Source organism: Lygodium microphyllum, chromosome 1 (assembly GCF_053477565.2).
Source record: "Lygodium microphyllum isolate KBCC chromosome 1, Lygodium_microphyllum_v1.1.10, whole genome shotgun sequence".
Classification (NCBI taxonomy): domain Eukaryota; kingdom Viridiplantae; phylum Streptophyta; class Polypodiopsida; order Schizaeales; family Lygodiaceae; genus Lygodium; species Lygodium microphyllum.
The window spans coordinates 147,125,304-147,147,124 of record NC_141135.1 but is presented as its reverse complement, the minus strand read 5'-3'; the positions used below and the strand labels follow the sequence as shown (position 1 = coordinate 147,147,124).

The following is a 21,821-nucleotide window of genomic DNA, read 5'->3' as shown; positions in this document are numbered from 1 at the left end:
ACATAGGGAATTTTAGAGGGCTCGAGAGAGAGAGGAAAAAGATGAGAGAGAAATATGAGAAATGGATTATTGAGCGAAGTTCCCGTACAATAGCACGGCAACTTCTCTTGCAGCGCGCACAAAACGCTAGTATACATTATTGTAAAGGGTATTTAGGGTTTGGGTTGTAGTAAACATGGAAAGAGTTTAGAGAGTCTAAAAGAGGAGGGTTTAAATTACCATCGCTTTACAAATTCAAGCACCCTGTTGAGCGTGGGTGCATAGGTTGGCCAGTTTACTGTTACGTATTCATAGCTGCTGTTTATTTGGTTCTTTTTTAAGACATTTATGAGTCCTACCATTTCCTCGAGGTCTGTTCAGCTTCACCACCTCCCCAGGCTCTCCTTTTCTGAGTAGGCTTTCCAATCAAGCTTTCTTTTGGTACTATCTCCGAAGGGAAACGGAAGCTCCGCATCAGCATCAGCAGAAACCTCTAGAGCTTCTTCCGTTTGCTGCGATCAGACACAGACAGACAGAGAGCGCGCGCGCGCCAGTCATGCCTCGTAGACCCGATGACGAATATGATTACTTGTTCAAGATTGTCCTCATCGGTGACTCGGGGGTAGGCAAGTCGAATCTTCTGTCTCGGTTCACACGAAACGAGTTCTACCTGGAGTCCAAGTCTACCATCGGCGTGGAGTTCGCAACGCGAACAATGCAGGTATACACCGTGCGCGCGCGCATACATACTCTCTCTTGCCCTGTTTCTCCATCGCATGCATTCTTATCCTTCCACGTGTCTGTATAGGTTTCAATTCCAGGAACTCAAGGCAATGTTAGATTCCATTGTCTATCAGCTCAAGTTATTATAATTAGCTGGCATGTGGATTACGATCCCTTGTGGACTCCGATATGGCTGTTGTTGCAAATAAGAATGCTGCTAGTGCGGCTTTGACTGGATCTAAGTAGATCTGTAATCTGCTCTGTAGCCTGGATCATGGTTAAGAGAGTGGCCCAACCTAGACCTCGTTGCGATCATTTTTAGTTTCATACATCCACAAACTTCTACTCGAAGGTCGAGCCTGTTCAGCTTACAAATCTGGTTAAAATGCACCTGTGCCATGTAGCCAACTGTCCCTAGAATGGTTATTGTTTAAATACAAAACGGAATCTGACGGGACTTAAGATTGTCTTGATCTAGGGTTCAACAAGCATAATCTTTCCACGTTTAGAACATTTAGTTTAGAATTAGTGCTCGGAGCTCAGCGACCCAGTTTTCCACAAACACCATCTGAGATTAGGATAGATCTCACGATGGCTTAAAGCAATGCGCTTGGGCAACGTTAGTCTTTACTTTTGAACTGATCTGGTTAGGCGCACTCTGGATTATCTACCTCCTGCTGTACAAGAATGAAACACATGCATGATACACCGTTAAACTTGTGACACCAACTACTGCAACAGTGTTTGACCTGCATCTAATCATCGACTTGCCATATTAATGTCCCTCCCAATAACTTGCTCAGCAAGTGAACATTTATCAAGGTGGTATGTGGTGCTTTTGAGAGATTAAAGACCTTTCTGGAAGAATCGGCTAGTGACATCGATCTTCATGCCATTCGTATCAAAGATGCTACAAAAGACTCATGTGAGTGATTTGTCACTTGTCTTTGAATAGGGACTTTATCATTTCATGTCGGCATCATTTGAAAGCCATTTGTAAGTATGCCATTGTAGATACACATGATTTGACTCATGTGAGTGATCTGGCACTTGTCTTTGAATAGGGACTTTATCATTTCATGTTGGTATCATTTGAAAGCCATTTGTAAGTATGCCATTGTAGATGCACTTGATTTGTGGTTAAATTGATGGGCCACTTATGTCTTTTGTGGAGTTCTTAAGCATTTTTAATGGATTCATGTGTTTGCTAAGGATTCGAACAAGTCAATCAGTCAAGCATTTGAAATGTCTTTTTATGCAAATTGCTGATTCCTAGTATACCTTATTAACTCTAAGCTAGTTACTAATTAACATTGTTAATTGTGACTAGGTTAATAGACTTCCAAATAGCATCAACATAGAACAAAGGGGACAAGAATCATACTATATGGTTGGGCTAATAACAAATTGAAGAAACAATGTTCGAAATGAAAAAGAAAGTCCAAAGTTGATACTTTTAAGACTTAGTACAAGCATTTAAGTAGACATTGTTGCATCTGGAAAGTAGATGGCAAAAAGTTTGAACAATTGTATATTTTGTTCTAAACTCATTGATAGATATTCCTAGCCCTCCAACAATTCAAAGAGCACTTCTCCAAGAGTATTGAAGTCAAGAATAATTTGTAGACTTGGAGGGGTGAATGTAGTCCTATGATATGCTAACATTTTGTTCTAACAGGGAAGGTAGTTTTAGGTGTTAGAATGAGCTACAAATGAGTACTATTAGAAGTGGTTGCAGTGATGGAAGTGTGAGAATTTGTTGCAATAGATTGCATACTGCAAAGAAAAGATGAACATTACGAAAGAACTCAAAAAAAAAAGAAAAAGGAATGGAATCCTTAAACCAAGACAAGAGACTTGCAAGGAATGGATCATGTTGAAGATGTGTTTGAATAGGGAGCCTTGGCCATAAATAAGCCATCATCATGAAAAAGTTTGAGCCACAATAGAATAGGTAGGTTAGTCAAAATAATGACAATCGGGCACAATTTGGGTCAAATAAACTAGGGCCAACATCACAATTGGAAAAGAAATGTGCCCAACCCACAAATACATGCACAGCTTCACACACAAATTGATTAATCTATTAATATCTTCTCTCAGATCATGGGTGATTTGGTACAATACAATATACAATGATAATAACTTGTTATAGTACATACAACAATGACCATCAGAATGGACCATGAATATCCAAGGAGTGTCTTGGAAAGAACTCCATATCTATGTCGATCATACCAGCTCTTGAAAACAAAAAGTAGTCATAGTAGCGCTTTATGTTTGTCAACAATGCTTCTGTAGTAGCATACGTGACCATGGATTCCTTGCCTTCAATGAGATCGCCAAAGTATCCCCTTATGTGAGCTTAGACTAGGAGCGAATTGTGCTCTGTGTCAACAAAAAGCCCATCATGAACGTGGACATCACCTAGCTCCAAGATTTTAAAACTTGCCAAACTTCAATCTATGCATAAGGGAAGCCCCTCTCTAGGTCTTTTGCACCTATATGCATGTAAAGATGAGGCCCAACTACCCTACGTCACCACCCTCTCATAGTCTCTTTCTGGAATTAGAGAGTCACGAGGGATGATTGCATCACCAATACTAGAAGGCAAGAGAGGAAGCAGCCGCTATGCTTGTTCCCTTTTCTAAAGAATATAAAACCTTCCATTCTGTTAGCCTAAGCTCTAACATTATATTCATGTATGACATTAGTATTATGTTTTAGGTTGATGCATAAGGGAAGTCCCTCTTTGGGTCTTTTGCACCCATATGCATGTATAGGTGAGGCCCAACCACCCCACCTAAACAACCCCTCACAATCCCTCTTTGGCACTGAAGAGCCATGAGGGATGATCACATCACCAATACCAAGAGTTAGTAGAGGAAGGTGTTGTTATGCACGTCCCCTTCATTGAAGAAGATGAAACCTTCCATACTCTTAGCCTAGGCTTTGACATCATATTCACATATGACATTAGTATTATGTTTTAACTTAGTCATTTATCTTCGTTCATTAGTCTTGATATGTAAATAGACTTTAGAAGTCATATGATTAGTGGTTTATGCAATTAGAATAGGCTTGGCCTGAAGAGACACAATGCTCTCTATATATGCTGATCACATTATATGGATGATGAGATTTTGATTATGAAATTTAGTCTTGATAGTTTGTGCCCTGTTTTGCCTTGTTCTTGTGTTTTATTTCAGCAATATTCCTTGTTTGTTTGTCTCCTTAATGCTATTGTAAACATTATGGAGTCTTTCCCTATGTTCCATAATGTTATCTCTAATTCTTGTGCTCATTTCGTGAAGCAACATACTAGTTTGCTGCAATGCCTGCAGCAATTTGCTGCAATTCTTCATACATCAATGTACTCTTGTTATGTATTATACACAAAGAAGGGCTGTAACACATGCCTTGGCCTTCACCTTTGCTGGAGGAGTTGGTGTCAAATGAGACTTCATTATGGGTTAATAAAAATCCTAAATCTAGCGATTCAACGCTTGTCTTAAGATTTTTCTTTCCTTTTCCTCTATTTTCTTTAGAATGGATTTTATTGATAGTAAGCGGAACATAAATACATTCTCCATAGACAGAGATCATGGAAGGCAAGGCATGGGTAGAGAGCTATTTGATGAGGTATGGATAAGTGATAAAGGAATGGTGAGGGCATATGCTTAAGCATGTTTATTCTTGGTATACCTTAACATAGGTCAAAAAATAGATCTAGTGAGACATGCTTGGTGCATTAAAGTATAGGTTGAGAATAGAAACATAGTATACTAGATTTGGCCTAGTATGGATAGTCATAAGAGCTTTCCCTCACTAGTGGTTAGTAAGTTTGCTTGTTAAAAGTTTGTGCATGGGTATCCTTTGTGATCATAGTTGGATCTAGAGTTGTGGCCATTGGTTGTGTCTCATGTAAGAATATCAATTGGTTTAGTCCTTGATGTGCTTAGCAATTAGCCTAATGCGGATGCTATTGAGCTTTGTAGAGCATGAGAAAAGTTAGAGATTAGTATGCTTTGATCTTCTTTGATCCTAGTGCATAAGCAAACTTTATCTCTACAGATTTGGTTGTCATCCAGGCATTAGAGATGATGAGATGGGACTTATGGAAGAAATTGGCATGGCATGCAAGGGGCATGGAGAGCCTGCCACACCTATAAGCTTCTCTTTCATATACAATGTTATTTAGATAGTGAAGAGTTCTTCATTGCACCACTTGAGGGTTGTGATATCTTACTAGGAATACCATGGTGTCATCGCATGCTTGCAGTCATAGAGAGATCCCTAGAAATACTCCTCCTAATAAGCCACCATATAGGGTGAGTGCAGCCCAATAGGAAGAGATCATGAGTTGTGAATGAGCTGTTGGAAAAAGGCTCAATTCAGCCTATCTCAACTCCTTTTGGCTTACTTATACTTTTGGTGCAAAAGGATGGTTCATGATGCATGTGTCTCGACTATCATGCCTTGAATAATATCCTGATTAAGAATCGATTTTGCATTCCTAGGATCAGTGATATCATGAGATAGATTGTAGGGATCAGCCATATATAGCCTTATTGATTTAAAAAGTGGATACTATTAGATATGCACAAGGTCCAATCTTGCATATTAAACCTATGTAACAGCTTATCCACATACTCTGATTGTGACATGATGATACCATGTTGATTTTGGGTGAACTGAATTCCCAAGGTAGACAACCCATATTTGACATAGCAAATGCATGTTTTAATTCAACCTTAAAATTTGGAATTTTTTATAGGTCCAATGAGCAGCATGCCATCTACATAAAGAATGATAATGAGTAAGGCCCCCCCATTCTTAGTGTATAGAGTGGGATTAGTTCGACTATTTTTGAACCCTTTGCTGGCCAAATAAGTATCAATTTTAGAGTACCATGTAGGAGAAGCTTGCTTAAGACCATAAAGAGCTTTATGCATCTTGTATATCATATGCTTTTTCCCCTTAATCATGAAACCTAGAGGTTGTGATACATACACATCCTCATGCAAATCCCCATTCAAGAATGTTATCTTAATGTTCAACTTATGTACTTTCCAGCCATAGCAATCACACATCTCATTGTACTCATATAGGAGGCAGGAGCAAAAGTTTCCTTATAATCTATGTCTTTCTTTTGTGCATCGCCTTTTGCTACCAACTATGCTTTGTACTTGTCAATTGTATCATTGGCCTTGTGTTTGAGTTTAAAAATCTATTTTGTGCCAATGATGTTCATGCCAAGTGATAAATCCACAAGATTCCATATAGAGTTAGTGGCAATGGAGTCTAACTCATCTTGCATGGCTTGTATCCAATGTATATCTTGTTGAGCTTTGTCCAAGGAAGCAGGCTCGTCATCATCCAAGAGTGAGCTCATAAACACATGCTCATCACAATCATCTACTTTCATAATATCGGCCAAATATGCCCCCCCTACATCATGTGTTGCATGCCTAGCACCCATTCTAGTGAGCTAAGGTAAAAGTGCATCCATTTTACTCTCATGGAGAGTTCGTAACAGCCATCTCGGGACTGTTTTTGCTGCATTTACAGCAGCCCTTTCATGCTGAACTGTTGCTTCCACTACATGTGGCAAACCCTCATCATTACCCTGCTGTTTGGGAGCATATGGAGCAGCAACAGCTTGCTGTAATAGGTCTATACTTCATTTACAATAGGTATGGACCCCAAAGAAAGTGGTAAAAGGCTTTCAAAAACATCACCAATGTCATGTGTGGTTGGCATTTTAAAGTGGTCAAGTGAAAATGCTGCATTGTCAGCAAATATGACATCCCTACTAATAAACACCTTCTCTGTGCATGGGTCATATATGCGATAGCCTTTGCTAGCCTTATCATCAAGCTTCCCGTGAAGCTCTTTCGAAACATGTGCATAGGCTATGCAACCAAACACTCGAAAGTAGTCAACTTTAGGTTTCTTGCCATGCCAAGCTTTGAATAGTGTGATCGTCTTTAAAGCCTTCGTAGGTGCATGATTCAATACACGACTTGCACATTGAAGCCCTTCTAACCAAAATTTATGAGGCGGCCCCTTGCTTTTCAATATACGATGAGTCATTTTCATGGGAGTGCAATTTTTTCTTTCAACAAATCCATTTTGTTGAGGAGTCATTCTAACAATGGCTTGATGTGTAATGCCACGAGCCAACAAATGTCTCAAATGCACGAGGCATGTACTCCCCCTCTCTATCTATGTGAAGTGTTTGCACTTATAAACAGTTTTAGCCTCAAGCTTTGCTACAAGATATTTAAAATGTATGGATACATCAGATTTAGCCTTCAACCCATACACACCATGTATATCTCGAGTAGTCATCAAGAAATGTAACAAAGTAAAGGTGAGCCCTAAGTGCACGTGTCCTCATGGGACCACAAACATCAGAGTGAATAAGCTGCATTTTTCAAACAATACGTACTGCACCATCCTTTTTGAAGACAAACCTGTGCATCTTGCTCAAAATATTTCCCTTGCATGCATGAGGAAGTGGAGTCTCCATTGGAGGCAATGTATCTACCATGTGACACCTCTAAGAGGTCATAAAACTCCCAAAACTCATATGTCCATAGCAGGCATGCTATAGCTTTGCATTCTGCATTGTAAGCGAAAGAGTAGTAATTGCCATAGCATCACGAGACTGTCTATCATAGGTATCCAACAAAAAGAGATTCTTGTACAGGGTGTCGGACAACTTGAACGCACAATCCATCTCTTTGTCTCTGACAATGTATTTGTCATGCTCAAAGATGACCTAAAAGCTATACTTATTAAAAGCAGCGATAGACAACAAGTTCTTTGTAATGCTAGGAACAAACAAGACATCTAGAAGCATGAAGTTAAAACCATCTGCAACAACAATAGTGACTGTCCCAATGCCACATACATCATAACTGTTGCTGTTTGCACATGTGACAGAGGGGTTGAATGCAAAGAAGTAAACAAGCACTTTTGGAAGTGATGTGCTTTGATGCACCATTGTCAAAACACCATGTTTGTCGCATTTTAGTAGCATTAAATGTTGGATCACCCAACAAACGTCTGATGCTTGCATACAACAGCTAGCCATAGAAGAATCATAACTGCATGTGAGAAATGTATAATCCTCCTCCACAAAGTTGGTTGAAACATCACCATCTGCTGATTTGCTAGTTGATGCCTCTTTGATAGACAAATCAGAGTCTTTCTTATTCTCTTTGGACTTTTTTCTTTCATTCATCAATATGGTGTCTGAGTTTCTTGCAATGATGGCATTTTTCCTTCTTTTTAGATTGTTTTGAGTCTTGGATAGCCTTATTTGATGGTTATCTAGTATCACCCTTTTGTTAATTTTTTGCATTTTGCATGACTTTTCCTTTGCCTTTGAACTTAGAAAGCGTAGCCATGTCACTTGAACATAATGCAACATTTTTTTGATTTTGTTTCTCTTGCAACAAGAGGCCTTCCAACTCCATACATGTAAGGGGTTTAGGGTTTGCCTCTGTGTATGGGTCATATATGCAATAGCCTTTGCTAGCCTCATTATCAAGCTTTCCATGTAGCTCTTTCGGAACATGTGCACAGGCTATGCAACCAAACACCCGAAAGTAGTCAACTTTAGGTTTCTTGCCATACCAAGCTTTGAATAGTGTGATTGTCTTTAAAGCCTTTGTCGGTGCATGATTCAATACATGACTTGTATATTGAAGCCCTTCTAATCAAAATTTATGATGCGGCCCCTTGCTTTTCAATACACAATGAGTCATTTTCATGGGAGTGCAATTCTTTCTTTCAGCAACTCTATTTTGTTGAGGAGTCATTCTAACAATGGCTTGATGCGTAATGCCACGAGCCAACAAATGTCTCAAATGTAAGACATGTACTCTCCCTCTCTATCTATGCGAAGTGTTTGCACTTTTAAACGATTTTTAGCCTCAAGCTTTGCCACAAGATGTTTAAAATGTATGGATGCATTAGATTTAGCCTTCAATCCATACATACCATGTATATCTCGAGTAGTCATCAAGAAATGTAACAAAGTAAAGGTGACCCCTAAGTGCACGTGTCCTCATGGGACCACAAACATTAGAGTGAATAAGCTGCATTTTTCAAACAATACGTATCGCACCATCCTTTTTGAAGACAAACTTGTGCATCTTGCTCAAAATATTTCCCTTGTATGCATGAGGAGGTAGAGTCTCCATTGGAGGCAATGTATCTACCATGTGACACCTCTAAGGGGTCATAAAACTCCCAAAACTCATATGTCCATAGCAGGCATGCTATAGCTTTGCATTTTGCATTTATTGTAAGCGAAAGAGTAGTAATTGCCATAGCATCATGAGATTTTCTATCATAGGTATACAACAAAAAGAAACCCTTGTATAGGGCATCGGACAGCTTGAATGCATAACCCATCTCTTTGTCTCTGACAATCCATTTGTCATGCTCAAAGATGACCTAAAAGCTATGCTTATTAAAAGCAGAGATAGACAACAAGTTCTTTGTAATGCTAGGAACAAACAAGACATCTAGAAGCGTGAAGTTAAAACCATCTGCAACAACAATAGTGACTGTCCCAATGCCACATACATCATAACTGTTGTTGTTTGCACATGTGACAGAGGGGTTGAATGCAAAGAAGTAAACAAGCACTTTTGGAAGTGATGTGCTTTGATGCACCATTGTCAAAACACCATGTTTGTCACATTTTAGCAGCATTGAATGTTGGATCACCCAACAAACGTCCGATGCTTGTATACAATAGCTAGCCATAGAAGAATTATAATTGCATGTGAGAAATGCATAATCCTCCTCCACAAAGTTGGTTGAAACATCACCATCTGCTGATTTGCTGGTTGATGCCTCTTGGATAGCCAAATCAGAGTCTTTCTTATTCTCTTTGGCCTTTTTTCTTTCATTTATCAATATGGTGTTTGAGTTTCTTGCAATGATGGCATTTTTCCTTCTTTTTAGATTGTTTTGAGTCTTGGATAGCCTTATTTGATGGTTATATAGTATCACCCTTTTGTTGATTTTTTGCATTTTGCACGACTTTTCCTTTGCCTTTGAACTTAGAAAGCATAGCCACATCACTTGAACATAATGCAATATTTTTTCGAGTTCGTTTCTCTTGCAACAAGAGGCCTTCCAACTCCATACATGTAAGTGGTTTGGGGTTTGCCTCCCCCTGCCCAAAGATAATATCAACAAGGTATGGAAACCAATTTACAACTGTGGAAGAGAGTTCAGTGTGATGTTCGCTGATTCACTATCCTAAATAACCACATCAACATTAAGCAGTTGATCATGCAAATCTTGTATGTGAGTAAGGTGATTTGTCATGCTATCACCCTCATCCATGTTCACATTTGTCAACCTTGGGAAGATGGGAGATCTTGCCCTCATTGTAGGCTACAAACATACATTCAAGTATGTCCCATGCTGATTTTGAGGTGTCCTCAAGCATGACATTGAGGTGTTTGAGGTGTGAGACCTCTTGGTTGTTGCAAGTCATCTGTAACATAGTCCTATAAGTTCTTCGCAACAAGAAGGTTTTAGACCATAAAACTCCACAACGAGTAGTTGGGGCCATCAAGCTTGTCCTCTTGAGTGAGGACATTAAGGATATTGCTCTTATCATTATTTCCCTGACGTGCCATGCCGTCAGTAATGAACAGAAATCTTTAGCTAAATACTTCAATGCTGAAGTATAGAGTGTGTATTTCTCAGAGTACCAAGAATCCCTCGAGATTATCAAACAAGTGCCAAATTGTCACAAAAATACCAAAGTGTGCACAATGTCACCCAAATTAGAACTCAGCCACAAGAATAAAAACAATGCATTGTTGTATACTACTATAGTAAACCTGCCTCGTAATATGTGTCCACAAAATTAAAAATTCCACCAATTTAATGTTGATTCTTACTAGAATTTTTTGAAAATTTCCAAAGTTTTTTGCTCAATATGATTGTAGCAGCAATGAAATGCTGTTGTACCATTGATTTCTTGCATTGGAGTGTGTGCAAGGTAAAAGCTCTAAATTTCTTCACAAAATTTCAAAGAAATTGAAGAAATTTGTACATTACAACTCGACTTTTTGCAGAAATATTGCCTTTGGATGTGTGCCAAGAGTAACCAGCAGTTGGAATTTGCCTTGTGATGCATGCCGCTATCTCTAGGCCAAAAAGCCCCAAATTTCTTGCACAAATCACGAAGAAATTGTGCAATGTCGGCATTGTCGGTGAAGATTTGTGTGTGGAACTCAAATCGGGCAAAAGCCCCAACTTTCCTCAAAAGAAATTTTGAGAAATTTTAGAAATTGGGACAGTCGGTGGAAAATCCCTGAATATCTTGGCACGGAGTGGGAGAAATTGAAAATTTCTTTGAAATTAGGTATGAGATGAGCAAGACGGATGAGAAATTGCAAAAAAATTTGAAAACCTCTAAATTTGGAAAATTAGGGTTTTTGCATAGATGCGGAGAAAATGGTGGGTAGGGTTGAGAAAATGGCAGGTAGGGCAAAGAATATTACAAGCAAGGCTGGGAGAGGCTAGGTGTGTATAGCTGTGTGCAAGACTACATATAGGTTTGCATGCAAGCTGAAAACAACAAGAACACCTCCTCCAAAATAGCAACTTCTCTTCCTCAAATTAAACATTGGCCATTGGCTGGTTGCAATAGGACCTTGGTGGAGTAGCACTGAATGACGGTGGCTGTTTAGAATCTGCATGTTTTTTCTCATATGCTCAGAAAATGGTGGGTAGGGCTGAGAAAATGGAAGGCAAGGCAAAGAATATTACGAGCAGGGTTGAGAGAGGCTACGTGTGCATAGCTGTGTGCAAGATTGCATATAGACTTGCATGCAGGCTGAAAACAACAAGAACACCTCCTCTAAAACAACAACTTCACTTCCTCAGACTGAACATTGGGTGGTTGCAATAAGACCTTGGTGGAGTGACACCAGTTGACAATGGCTGTTCAGAATCAGTGCATAAAAGTTGGTTTGATACCAAATGTTGGAAATGGAGGAAGGTAGAAAAAGAGTGAACACAAGACAATGAGCAAGAGTGGGTAGTAGTTCCACACTCAAAGATGCAAGCACTAGAATGATAGAATGAAAGTACAATAGGTCTTAAGCATGCTAGACCTATCCCTAACTCAACTAGAGTTAATTTAACTCTAGAATTGGTGACAACTCATTAATGTAGTTGTGTTCACACTACAAACCAACTAACTAAAACATTGGGCAGTGCCCATAGAATTGGCAAATTCCAACATGGTTGAGTTCGCAAATAATATAGTGCATAGTTCCACTAGTAAGACTCCATTTGAGATTGTGTAAGGTGGCAAGAAAGTACCTCCTATTTTGCACACTAAAGAAGGTTTATCACTATGTTGAGAACATGGGTGTAGTTAATCAAAAAGTAAAGCAAGCACTAAGATCGCAAGAGAAGCAAAAGAGGGCAACTAATTGCCATAGATATACTTCACAATGTGTAGAGGGCAATTGTGTATTGCTGCGTTTTGAAAAGAAAAAATTGAGAAGAATGAGATTAATAATAGGTTGAATTTTCTAGGCAAGGACAAAGGGTTGAATTAATTTACAAAAGTGAATTAATTTTTAGAATTATTAAGTCTGAAAATTAATTAAAATGATTGAAAAATTCAATTAGAAGGTTGCCACTTGGCAAAGCCTTCCCATGCAAGTGAGGAAAGGCTGTTAGAGGATGGCTGAGGGCCATTCCAGCCATTCTGGAGTTGGATGCTAAGAGAGAAGGACGGTGTGCTATCCAAGCAAGTATCAACAGAACTTGATCATTTTCAGCTAGGAGAGAGCTGCCCAAGGCTAGATGTGAGCATTTGGGGCCAAACGACGACATCTTCAGCCCTATTGGCTGCATGAGACAACCTCGGGGCTGATTCTAGAGGTGTTGGCAGCAAATTTGGACCTTTTTGCCATGGGGATATGAAAATTTTTAGATGCTTTAATCTTGCTAGTAACATTTGATTAATTTAATAATCAAATGTGCAAGGTTACTAGGCACATGTGATGCACATGGCAGTTATTTCATGGTTGATGGCCAAGGACCCTGAGGAGTCAATGGATGTCAAAGGCAAAAGTTGTGACAACTTGTGCCAGTTGAGCTTCGGTTGTCAGTTGGTGTCAGTTTTGGCCCTAGGATAACAACTTTACCATTCCGTTTAGTGGTAACACTAGGGACGAGCATTAGTTAATCTATTAATGCAAGTCTAAGGATCAATCGAGAAGGGGACCTGTGACCAGTGCTCCTTTCGTGGATGGGTGGTAAATCCTTGATTACAACTTAATTATAGCAGAAAACAATTAATGCAAATCTGAAAATACAAATTTACCTACTGATCTTGGACAATGCACAGACGATTGGCCCCAAAATTAGCTCCCCTTTCAGTATTTCTTTAGTTTATTGAAGAAGAAGTTGATTTACAATGGGATTCTCCCAATCCCCTTTGCAATCCAAACTTCTCTTGTTGTCCAAAGTGACCAGCTAGTCTTCAATCTATTTTGCCCCTTGATTCGGATACTTAATTGGCCTTCACTCACTTCATAGATGATGGAAATGCCCCAAATTCAATGGGTGGCTAGTTTTCCACCTGAATTTAGCTGAAATTCACCTTCAGCCTTGTTGAATCCAAGTTTTGGAACTTCCAATTTCTGGCATGCTTCCCAAGGTTGTTACTAAACCCTAATTTCTGATGTAAACTAGGGTTTATAGCAAAGAAATTTGCAAATTTTCAGTCTCCAAGGGTCCAAATTCTGAGATCTTTGGAGCAAGGTTGTGAAATGACTGGGAGATGAGAGGAAAAGTTGTAGAGAGAGAAAATTCAGAGTTTTGTTGCAAAGAATGTCTGAAAATCAATCAAATGCAGCCATTGCCTTGCCACAACAGCTTGTAGATGCAAAGAACTGAAGAAAATCAGTCATTTATTGGTGCTGCCTTGTCTCAACAGCTTGTAGATGCTGTCACCTACTGTTGATTGTTCTTCTCTTGCCCTTGGTTGCCTCAGAAGATCCTCCAATGGCTGTAAATCAGACCAACAGCATCTAAAGACGTTTTTCAGTCTTGCATGGGCATGTTTGACAAGTGGCAACCTTCCCAAATGGTTTTTCCAACATTATCCATAATTAAATATTAATTCTCATTCTTTAAATATTGAAAAGTAATCTAATAATTATTTCGGTGCACTGAAAAATAATTTGATTGGCCAATAATTAAATTGGCGATTCTTGAGTGTCTCTGCGTTATCTTTGACCATTAGATTGGTATCAGGTACCACTTCTCTAGTGTCACCAACTGATACTTATGGTCAAATGAATAATCTAGGCTAACAATTGGCACTAGATACCACCAAGTACCTGTGCGGCATAACTTATAGCAACTTTTGCCTTTGACATCGCGTGATTTCTTCACATCCCAAGCTCATAAATTTACTTAATCATGTGATTAAAAATTAATCCACATGTTAAGTGAGGTTTCAAAAATACATGTCCTCATGACAGGACCACTTCAGTTTGCAAATGGCCTAGCCAATTTAAGGCACATTTAATTTTGGGTAGGGTTAGAAGGGCTGAAATTAATTTTCGAAATCAATTAATTCTAAAAATTAATTTAATTTCTAGAAATTGGTGGAAAATGGAATTAGAAGGTTGCCACTTGGCAAAAATACCCATGTAACTAAGAAAAACATTTTTGGGGGTTGGTAGAGAGCTATTTAGTGTTGGTAGGTTGAGAAAGATAGAGACTGAGAGGAGACTGTTGGTCCAATTCTTTGCACAGAAATCAGCATTTGCTGCAAGTGACAACCATGAGAGGACTCTAGGAGGCAAATAACAATAAAGGGACTCTCTATAGGTATTGGTGACAGCATTGTTGATTAGGTGACAACATTTATGGGGCCTTAGGATAGCATGCAATTGCTTTAATTGCAGATTTAACAAACCAGCAATCAATTTTGGACATTTCCTTGCAAAGATTCTTAGATTTCTCTCTCAACATTCTCTTACCTTCTCTAGTCTATTCTTTGAAGATCTCAATCAAATTTAGTGGACAATATGGAGAATTTTGTTGTAAACCCTAAATTTTTACAGAAATTAGGGTTTAGCAGCCGACTTGGAACCGCATCGGTCAAGGGCATCATACATTGAAATCAACACTTGAATTTCGAGGGATTTTTAGGGATTTCAGAGGCCACCTCATCCATTGTGAATTGGGGCAGCATTTGGCCAGTTGGTGGTTCCATTAGATCAAGTCCCAGGTAAAAATCAAGGGAAAATTTGCCTAAATTGCTTGTTGATTTTTATACAACAAGGACTTTTGGATCAGCAAAGGAGATTGTGGAATCTCAACTTATACTCAATCCATTAGCAATTCAAGTTAAAGAAATACCGAAAGAGGCGTTAGTTTTAGGGCCAATAGGATGTCTATTGTTCGAGATTGTTAAGGTAAAAGTGTGTATTTCTGTTAGTGCTCTTTTATTAATTGCTATAGTTAAGTGCTTGATAAGATGTTACCACCCTATCCAAGAAGGAAGACTGATTTCACTTTCCCCATGAGAAAAACTTGTAAGTTCTATCTCATCAGTTCTTTGTCTCCTCTTCAAGCATTCCCTGAGCAGTTCTCAACCTAGGAATATTCAACAAAAGTCGACATTAGCTCGAGGAGTGAGCTTTTCTATCTTATCATTAGGAATGTGCATGTAAGCATGACACTCGAAAACTCAGAAGTGGAAAATAACAGGTTGAGTGCCAAAATATGCCTCGAAGGGGGTCATCTGAGGAACCATCATAATTGGGCACACTGGTTGAGGATGTACAATGAAGTGTTAATATTGAGGATGTACAATGAAGTGTTAGTATCCTTGACCCAAAGGTATTCAAGGAGCTTTATTGCAAACAACACAAAGTGTGCCATGTTCATCACAATCCGGTTCCTACGTTGTATGACTCCATTTTGAGAGTTATCATTAGGAGTGCATGTGAGCACGACACTTGAAAAACTTAGAATTGGAAAATAACAAGCACAGTGCCAAAAAATGCCTTGAAGGGGGTCATCTGAGGGGACCATTGTAGTCGAACACTAGGTGAGGATGTACATTGAAGTGTCAATAGCCTTGACCCAAAGGCGCTTGAAGGGCTATATTGCGAGCATCATAGAGTATGCTATGTTTATCACAATCTAGTTCCTATGTTGTATGACTCCATTCGAAGAGGGAGTTGGTAGAAGTGAGATTGTAAGAAATACCATGCTCCTACAGAAACCTGGTAAAACTTGTGGGAGATAAACTCATCTCCACTATCGCTCCTTATACAACCTACTCGACAACCTGTCTAGATATACACCAGAAGCACCCATGAAGAGAAGCAAATGAATGCATCAAATTTATGCTTTAGAAAATACATTCACATGTATCTAGAAAAATCATCCACTATTGAAAAGTACATTGCAATAATTAAGAACTGGTAGATGTCGGCCCGTAAAGATCAACATAGATCAATTGTAGGGGTGTCCAACTCTATATGTAGTTTGTTGAGGGAATGGAGTGCAATGTTATTTTCTAAGTTGATAGGCTGGACAAACATCCTTAGACATTTAAGGTGTGGAAGACCTTGAATCATCTAACGGCATGATAGCTCATAGAGAGTCATATCCAAGGTGTCTAAAGTGATGCTGAGTCCTCGATTGTTGGCTAGAAAAGTAACTCAGTCATCATGTAGAGGCCACTAGGTTGTGCTTTACCGTGAGCAATTACTAAACTAGTTTGATAGTCTATGACCTCGACTGTGGTCATAATAAAGAAGACTGCTCGCTTCACTTGGCAAACTTGTTGAATGGATATAAGGTTCACCCCATGCTGGGGGACATAATAGACATCATTCAACAAAGCAAGATCCTAACCCTCATCAGTATCAAACTTGATGTGACCTAAACCATGGTTGTTTCCACACTAGATATTCTCGGTTGTAGGGTCTCAAGAGAAAAATGTCATGGATGGAGGTCATATGATGGGTAGCTCTACTATCTGTGATCGAAACAGGAGAGGATGTGCTTGGTCGGGTAGAGTGTTTGTAGTCGCCTCATCAAGAGGTAACTCGTGAATGTGGACTAAGCTCACAACCATTGATGTCTCTATGGAGATAAGGTGGGCCTCATGTCTAGTAGACCGATCAAATATGCCCTCTAGAGTTGAGAATAATACTAGTTGTGATGGCGAACTAGTGGGAATGTAGATTTAGCCTTACCATTGTCCCTAATTTTGGTTGCCACCATCCTACCTCCCTTGTTGGGGTTTACTTGATTGAGGGGTAGGGTTTTGAGTCTTTTGTTTGGATTGTGGATCTCTTGCCTTTGATCGACACTCCATGTCAAACAGTGTTGGCTATACTTGTTTTTCTTTGGTACATTTTGCCACCGAGTTTAAGGATGACTAAGAGCTCTCTTGTGACTCATAGGTTGGTTTTAATTTTGATTTTGATTTTTTTGGTTCAATTTTGAGGTCCCCCTTGCCTTTGTAGAGACATACAAAGGCCCACCCTATATATATGAGTTGTCTCCAAATGAGACTTCATCAAAAGCCCCACCCTACATGTCCATATGGCTATCATGATACTTGCATAGTGGCTAATGGAACCACATCATACATCACTACTTGAGGACATCTTTGTCTTACATGGATTAGTGGCAGGAATGTTGCAGAAACTTCTTAGCCAAGATTTAGGGCATTGGGAATGTAATAAGTCAAGCTTGATATTGACAAGGGCCTGGATCTCACTATGTTGAACGATGTGTATTATATACCCTAGCTTAGGGTGAATTTACTTTTTGTGTATTAGTTGTGTCACATGGGGAGAGTTTTTTTCTTCACACCAACTATAGTCAAAGTCATCGATGATAATACCAATCCTGTGATGACTCATAGCAAGATGCAACCTAATGGTCTCTACCTGATGTCCTAAAGGCTAATTTCTATCGCAATTGATAGTCGAGGGCTCTAAGTTTTATATAGCTTATGGTCAAGTCATGTTTGACAAGGAGCACCTTTGGTGCTTCGAATTAGGCCACCTTCATACAACTCTCTTTATGAGTTATCATGAACGAATGGTTGAGGGTCTTTTGTGCCTAAAATTATTGAAGGACATTTGCCAAGCTTGTCAACGAGGAAACATCAATTGTCATTCCCTCAGTAATTTGCATTGAGTTGAGGGGTGACTTTGCTTGATTCACCTCAACCTTAGTGGCATATCATCCACAGTCTCCGTAAATGGTTCGCAATATTTCTTTCTCATGGTAAATTCAAACCATTCACACTTTTGTACATGGCTGCATGTGGTCCAAAAGTAGACGGTTGTACATATATATGGGGACAACAAGGATCAACAATTGTGGTGAGTTAATCTCATGAGTTGTGAGAGTTCTTAAGCAAGCAAGGCATAGAGTGCCAGCTCATCTATACTAGGTCCCCTCACAAAATGGAGCGGTGGAGTTCAGGAACTGCAAAGTCAAGAACATGGCATGCTGAATGTTCTTTGCAGTTGAGCTACCTAAGCACCTATGGTGAGAAGTGGTCAACACTTCATGTCTCTTTTGAATCAATACCTGATGGCGATGGCCCCCTAAAAAGACCCCCCTTTGAAGCCTTTGAGGCATTTCATGGCACTCCACCTTCCATATCCCATCTTCTAGTCTTTGGATGCCGTGCATACATGCACACCCGTGACGACAAGATGGGTACATTGATGCCCAAAGTGGGACTTTTGATAGGCTACTTTGAATCCAAGGCCTATTGTTCTACAATCCTCAAATTACACACAAGATCTTGGTTAGGAGGTACATTGTCTTTGATAAGCAGATGAGCAGGATATTCTGCATTCATAAGTGGTTGCATGAGTGCCACTTGAGGTTGGTCAACTTCCAATTCCTAACAAAACTACAAAGTCTTCAACTCTGTGGCCACCCCTTAGGTACTCGCCGTTACTTTGCTAGTATTAACAAACCATATGGGATTCAGGGATTCTTTTGCATGATTCCATCTCAAAGGGTTCGAGATGCTCTACTAGGCTCCCCCCCCCCCCCCCCAATATTTGTCTGTCTGCATCAAAATCCCCTATAAATAGAGTCAATTGTTTAGTGCATGCTCATTCTTGATTGTTATCAATCTCAGCCTTCAGCCATCATCCTATCTCTCTCACACTGGTGTCCATACCCCAGGATCACCATCTTCCCACATGTTACTTCCTGCCTAGAGGACATCTCCATCAATGGAGGATCCTTACAGCTGCTGCCATCAATTGCCTACTACTCCATGACCAGCTACTTTCTCTTAGAATTTGCGTTTCCAGCTGGCGACCTGCACACAGCCTGGTGGCGTGAGCTACTACCTTCAACGTCCCGGCTGCTGCTGACCTGACTTCCAGCTTGTTGATATCACACATAGCTGTGTTTTCTGATGCAGCAGGCTGTCCAAGCCGCTCGGCCTTCTGATATTGCCCAGAGTGGTGAGGTCATTGTCACCATTGTTATATCTGGGCCAGTTTCACATGCTTCTGAACCAAGGGAGGCAACACTACCTGATCTGCTAGATAGGATCTTGTGGGAAAGTGGGCTCAGCCATTTTTGGTTGCACATTAGAGGCAGATGGCAACCTAGAAGTAGAGGTCAAGAATGCATCTTGTAAACTCAAGATGTAGGCAACATGAATGAATGAATGCTGATATGCAAAATATGATACAAGGGGCCTCAAACCTGTGTCTCAGGGACTAGGGATGAGGTGAGCTGAGACTGGTGTTGGGGAAATAGAAACAGCTTTGAGTGTGTGTCATACTTCTGATGAATCTCAAAACACAGTAGCAGTAGTCCATTATGCTGGAATGATGATGAGGATGGCAGTAAAGGGAGCAGCATGCAGTCCTCCACAGTCAGTTGGATCCCAGGAATGTAGCGGCTGCCAGACTAAAAGCACAGCAATGATGTGTCAGTGATTACATCAGCTGTCTGTACAGCTGCAGATAATGACATATGTGCAGAGTAGCCTCGAGAACAGCAAAATACAGTGCTGGAACAGGTCAACCAGGTTGCCAGGGGCTAGAATGACAACATGCAGCAATACAAACAGTTCTCAACTACATATGTAATGCAACACCCCTCCATAAATAGCATCAATAAAACTTGTATTATGGGAAATTGACATGCATTTTTATGCTCTGTAGAATTGCAGAGTAGGATGAGCTTGTTATTGAATATGCCTTGTTTATTTCCACAAAGATGGTCTGCTTAGTATTCAAAGACGAGTTCATAGAATCTGAGACTTTGTATGCTTTGATTGATGGTTTAAATATTTCTATGTTCCTGACATCTGCCAATTTGTCTTTAGGTTGAGGGAAAAACCATAAAAGCCCAGATCTGGGACACAGCTGGCCAGGAGAGATACCGAGCAATCACCAGTGCATATTATAGAGGGGCTGTCGGTGCCCTCTTGATTTATGATATTACAAAGCAGGACAGCTTTGATCATGTTGGGAAATGGCTGAAGGAGCTTCGCGACCATGCAGATGCAAACATTGTTATTATGCTCATTGGAAACAAATCTGACTTGGTTCACTTGAGGATAGTTTCAACAGATGACGCTGAAGTGGTTGCCAAAAAGGAAGGGCTCTCTTTTATTGAAACTTCTGCAATGAATGCTACTAATGTGGATACAGCATTTCAAACTATTCTGACTGAAATTTACCACATTGTAAGCAAAAAGTCCCTATCTTTTGAGGGAGATCCTGCTTCTGCAGGCCCAAAGGAGGGAAAAACAATACATGTTGGTGAGGAACAGGCTGTCAGTAAAAAGGGGGGCTGTTGTTACTAGTGTATTGAGAGAGTTTTACGCATTCCACTTGAACTGCAGATACAAAAATACTTGAGACACATTTGAGTGAAAATGTGCTGGTGAGTATAGAGAGCAGGTCCCAATCTTTTCCAGTTAATCTTGCTGATAAGTTCTACAAGCTTGATCTCTCCAAATGCTCAAGATACAGAAAGTCTTGCAATTTGCTGACCCCTCACATTTTGTCGATATTGTACGTTGTTTTCATCCTGCCTGAGGACTCTTTCGAGCCTTCCTAGTGTCCCTATGTACCGCATCCTGCCTGAGGACTCTTTCGAGCCTTCCTAGTGTCCCTATGTACCGCATCCTGCCTGAGGACTCTTTCGAGCCTTCCTAGTGTCCCTATGTACCGCATATTGGAAGATGGGCAAGCCCTTCATAGTGTGAGAGCATATACATATACATGTGTCTTACTAGTAGGTATAAACACTTTTGTAGGGTTTTGCATAGTCCAATTTTTTTCAGCCCTTTGCCATTCTGTTCCTTATGGCTAACAAGGATGGCTTGTTTGGCATGCTTTTGATGGGACAAGTTACCCCATGTGGTCTTGCATGATGACATGTTTTGGTGATGTGTACTTTTGAAAAATAGTTGACATTAATAACAGCAGGAGTGGTTCTTCTACATCCATACAATCAAGTACTGCAAATGCAAGTAGTTCTTTTACGAGTGTTGCTGCTACTATTCCACTTAACAGTTTTTCTTGGTGAGCTTGATGTGAACCTTTTCTATATAAAAGGTCAGTTTTTTAAAATCGGAGATCAGCTAGAAGTTTTTCCTTGTTTGCCACATCTCCACTCTAGAAAGAGATGTAGTACTTAGTTCTTGAAGTTGGCTCTCATGCACCATATATATCCTCTAGATAGAAATGTAGTCCTTATGCTTGCTCTTGCTCTCTCATTAATAACGAATAACTTTCTAGATATACTTATCATCTATAGTCTTCATGATATCTCATTTAATTTGTGGGTTCATTAACTCATTCTAGCTATCGGTTTTCATTTTTCATTTATTTGAGGCTTTATAATTTCCGCTATTATTTTCTCAATTTTGCTCATTGAGACCTTTGGACTTTAATGGCATGCTCTTGGACTCAGCTAGCAATGAACTCTGATTTTTAACTATTTTTTAGAATTTGTAGCAAGCACTTATTGAGGCTTTGTTACAACATAAATCCATGTGTAGGTTATGATCATTT

General features: G+C 39.8%; 1 protein-coding gene across 1 annotated transcript; it reads left to right on the top strand.

Annotated features, from left to right (window-relative positions):
* Positions 1-237: 237 nt before the first annotated feature.
* LOC148041791 (ras-related protein RABA2a-like) lies at positions 238-21,253 on the top strand. Its single transcript, XM_087682442.1, has 2 exons — positions 238-700; positions 20,123-21,253. The coding sequence occupies exons 1-2, from the start codon at positions 536-538 to the stop codon at positions 20,603-20,605; spliced, it is 648 nt and encodes a 215-aa protein (XP_087538568.1). The 5' UTR covers positions 238-535; the 3' UTR covers positions 20,606-21,253.
* The last annotated feature ends 568 nt before the right edge of the window (positions 21,254-21,821 follow it).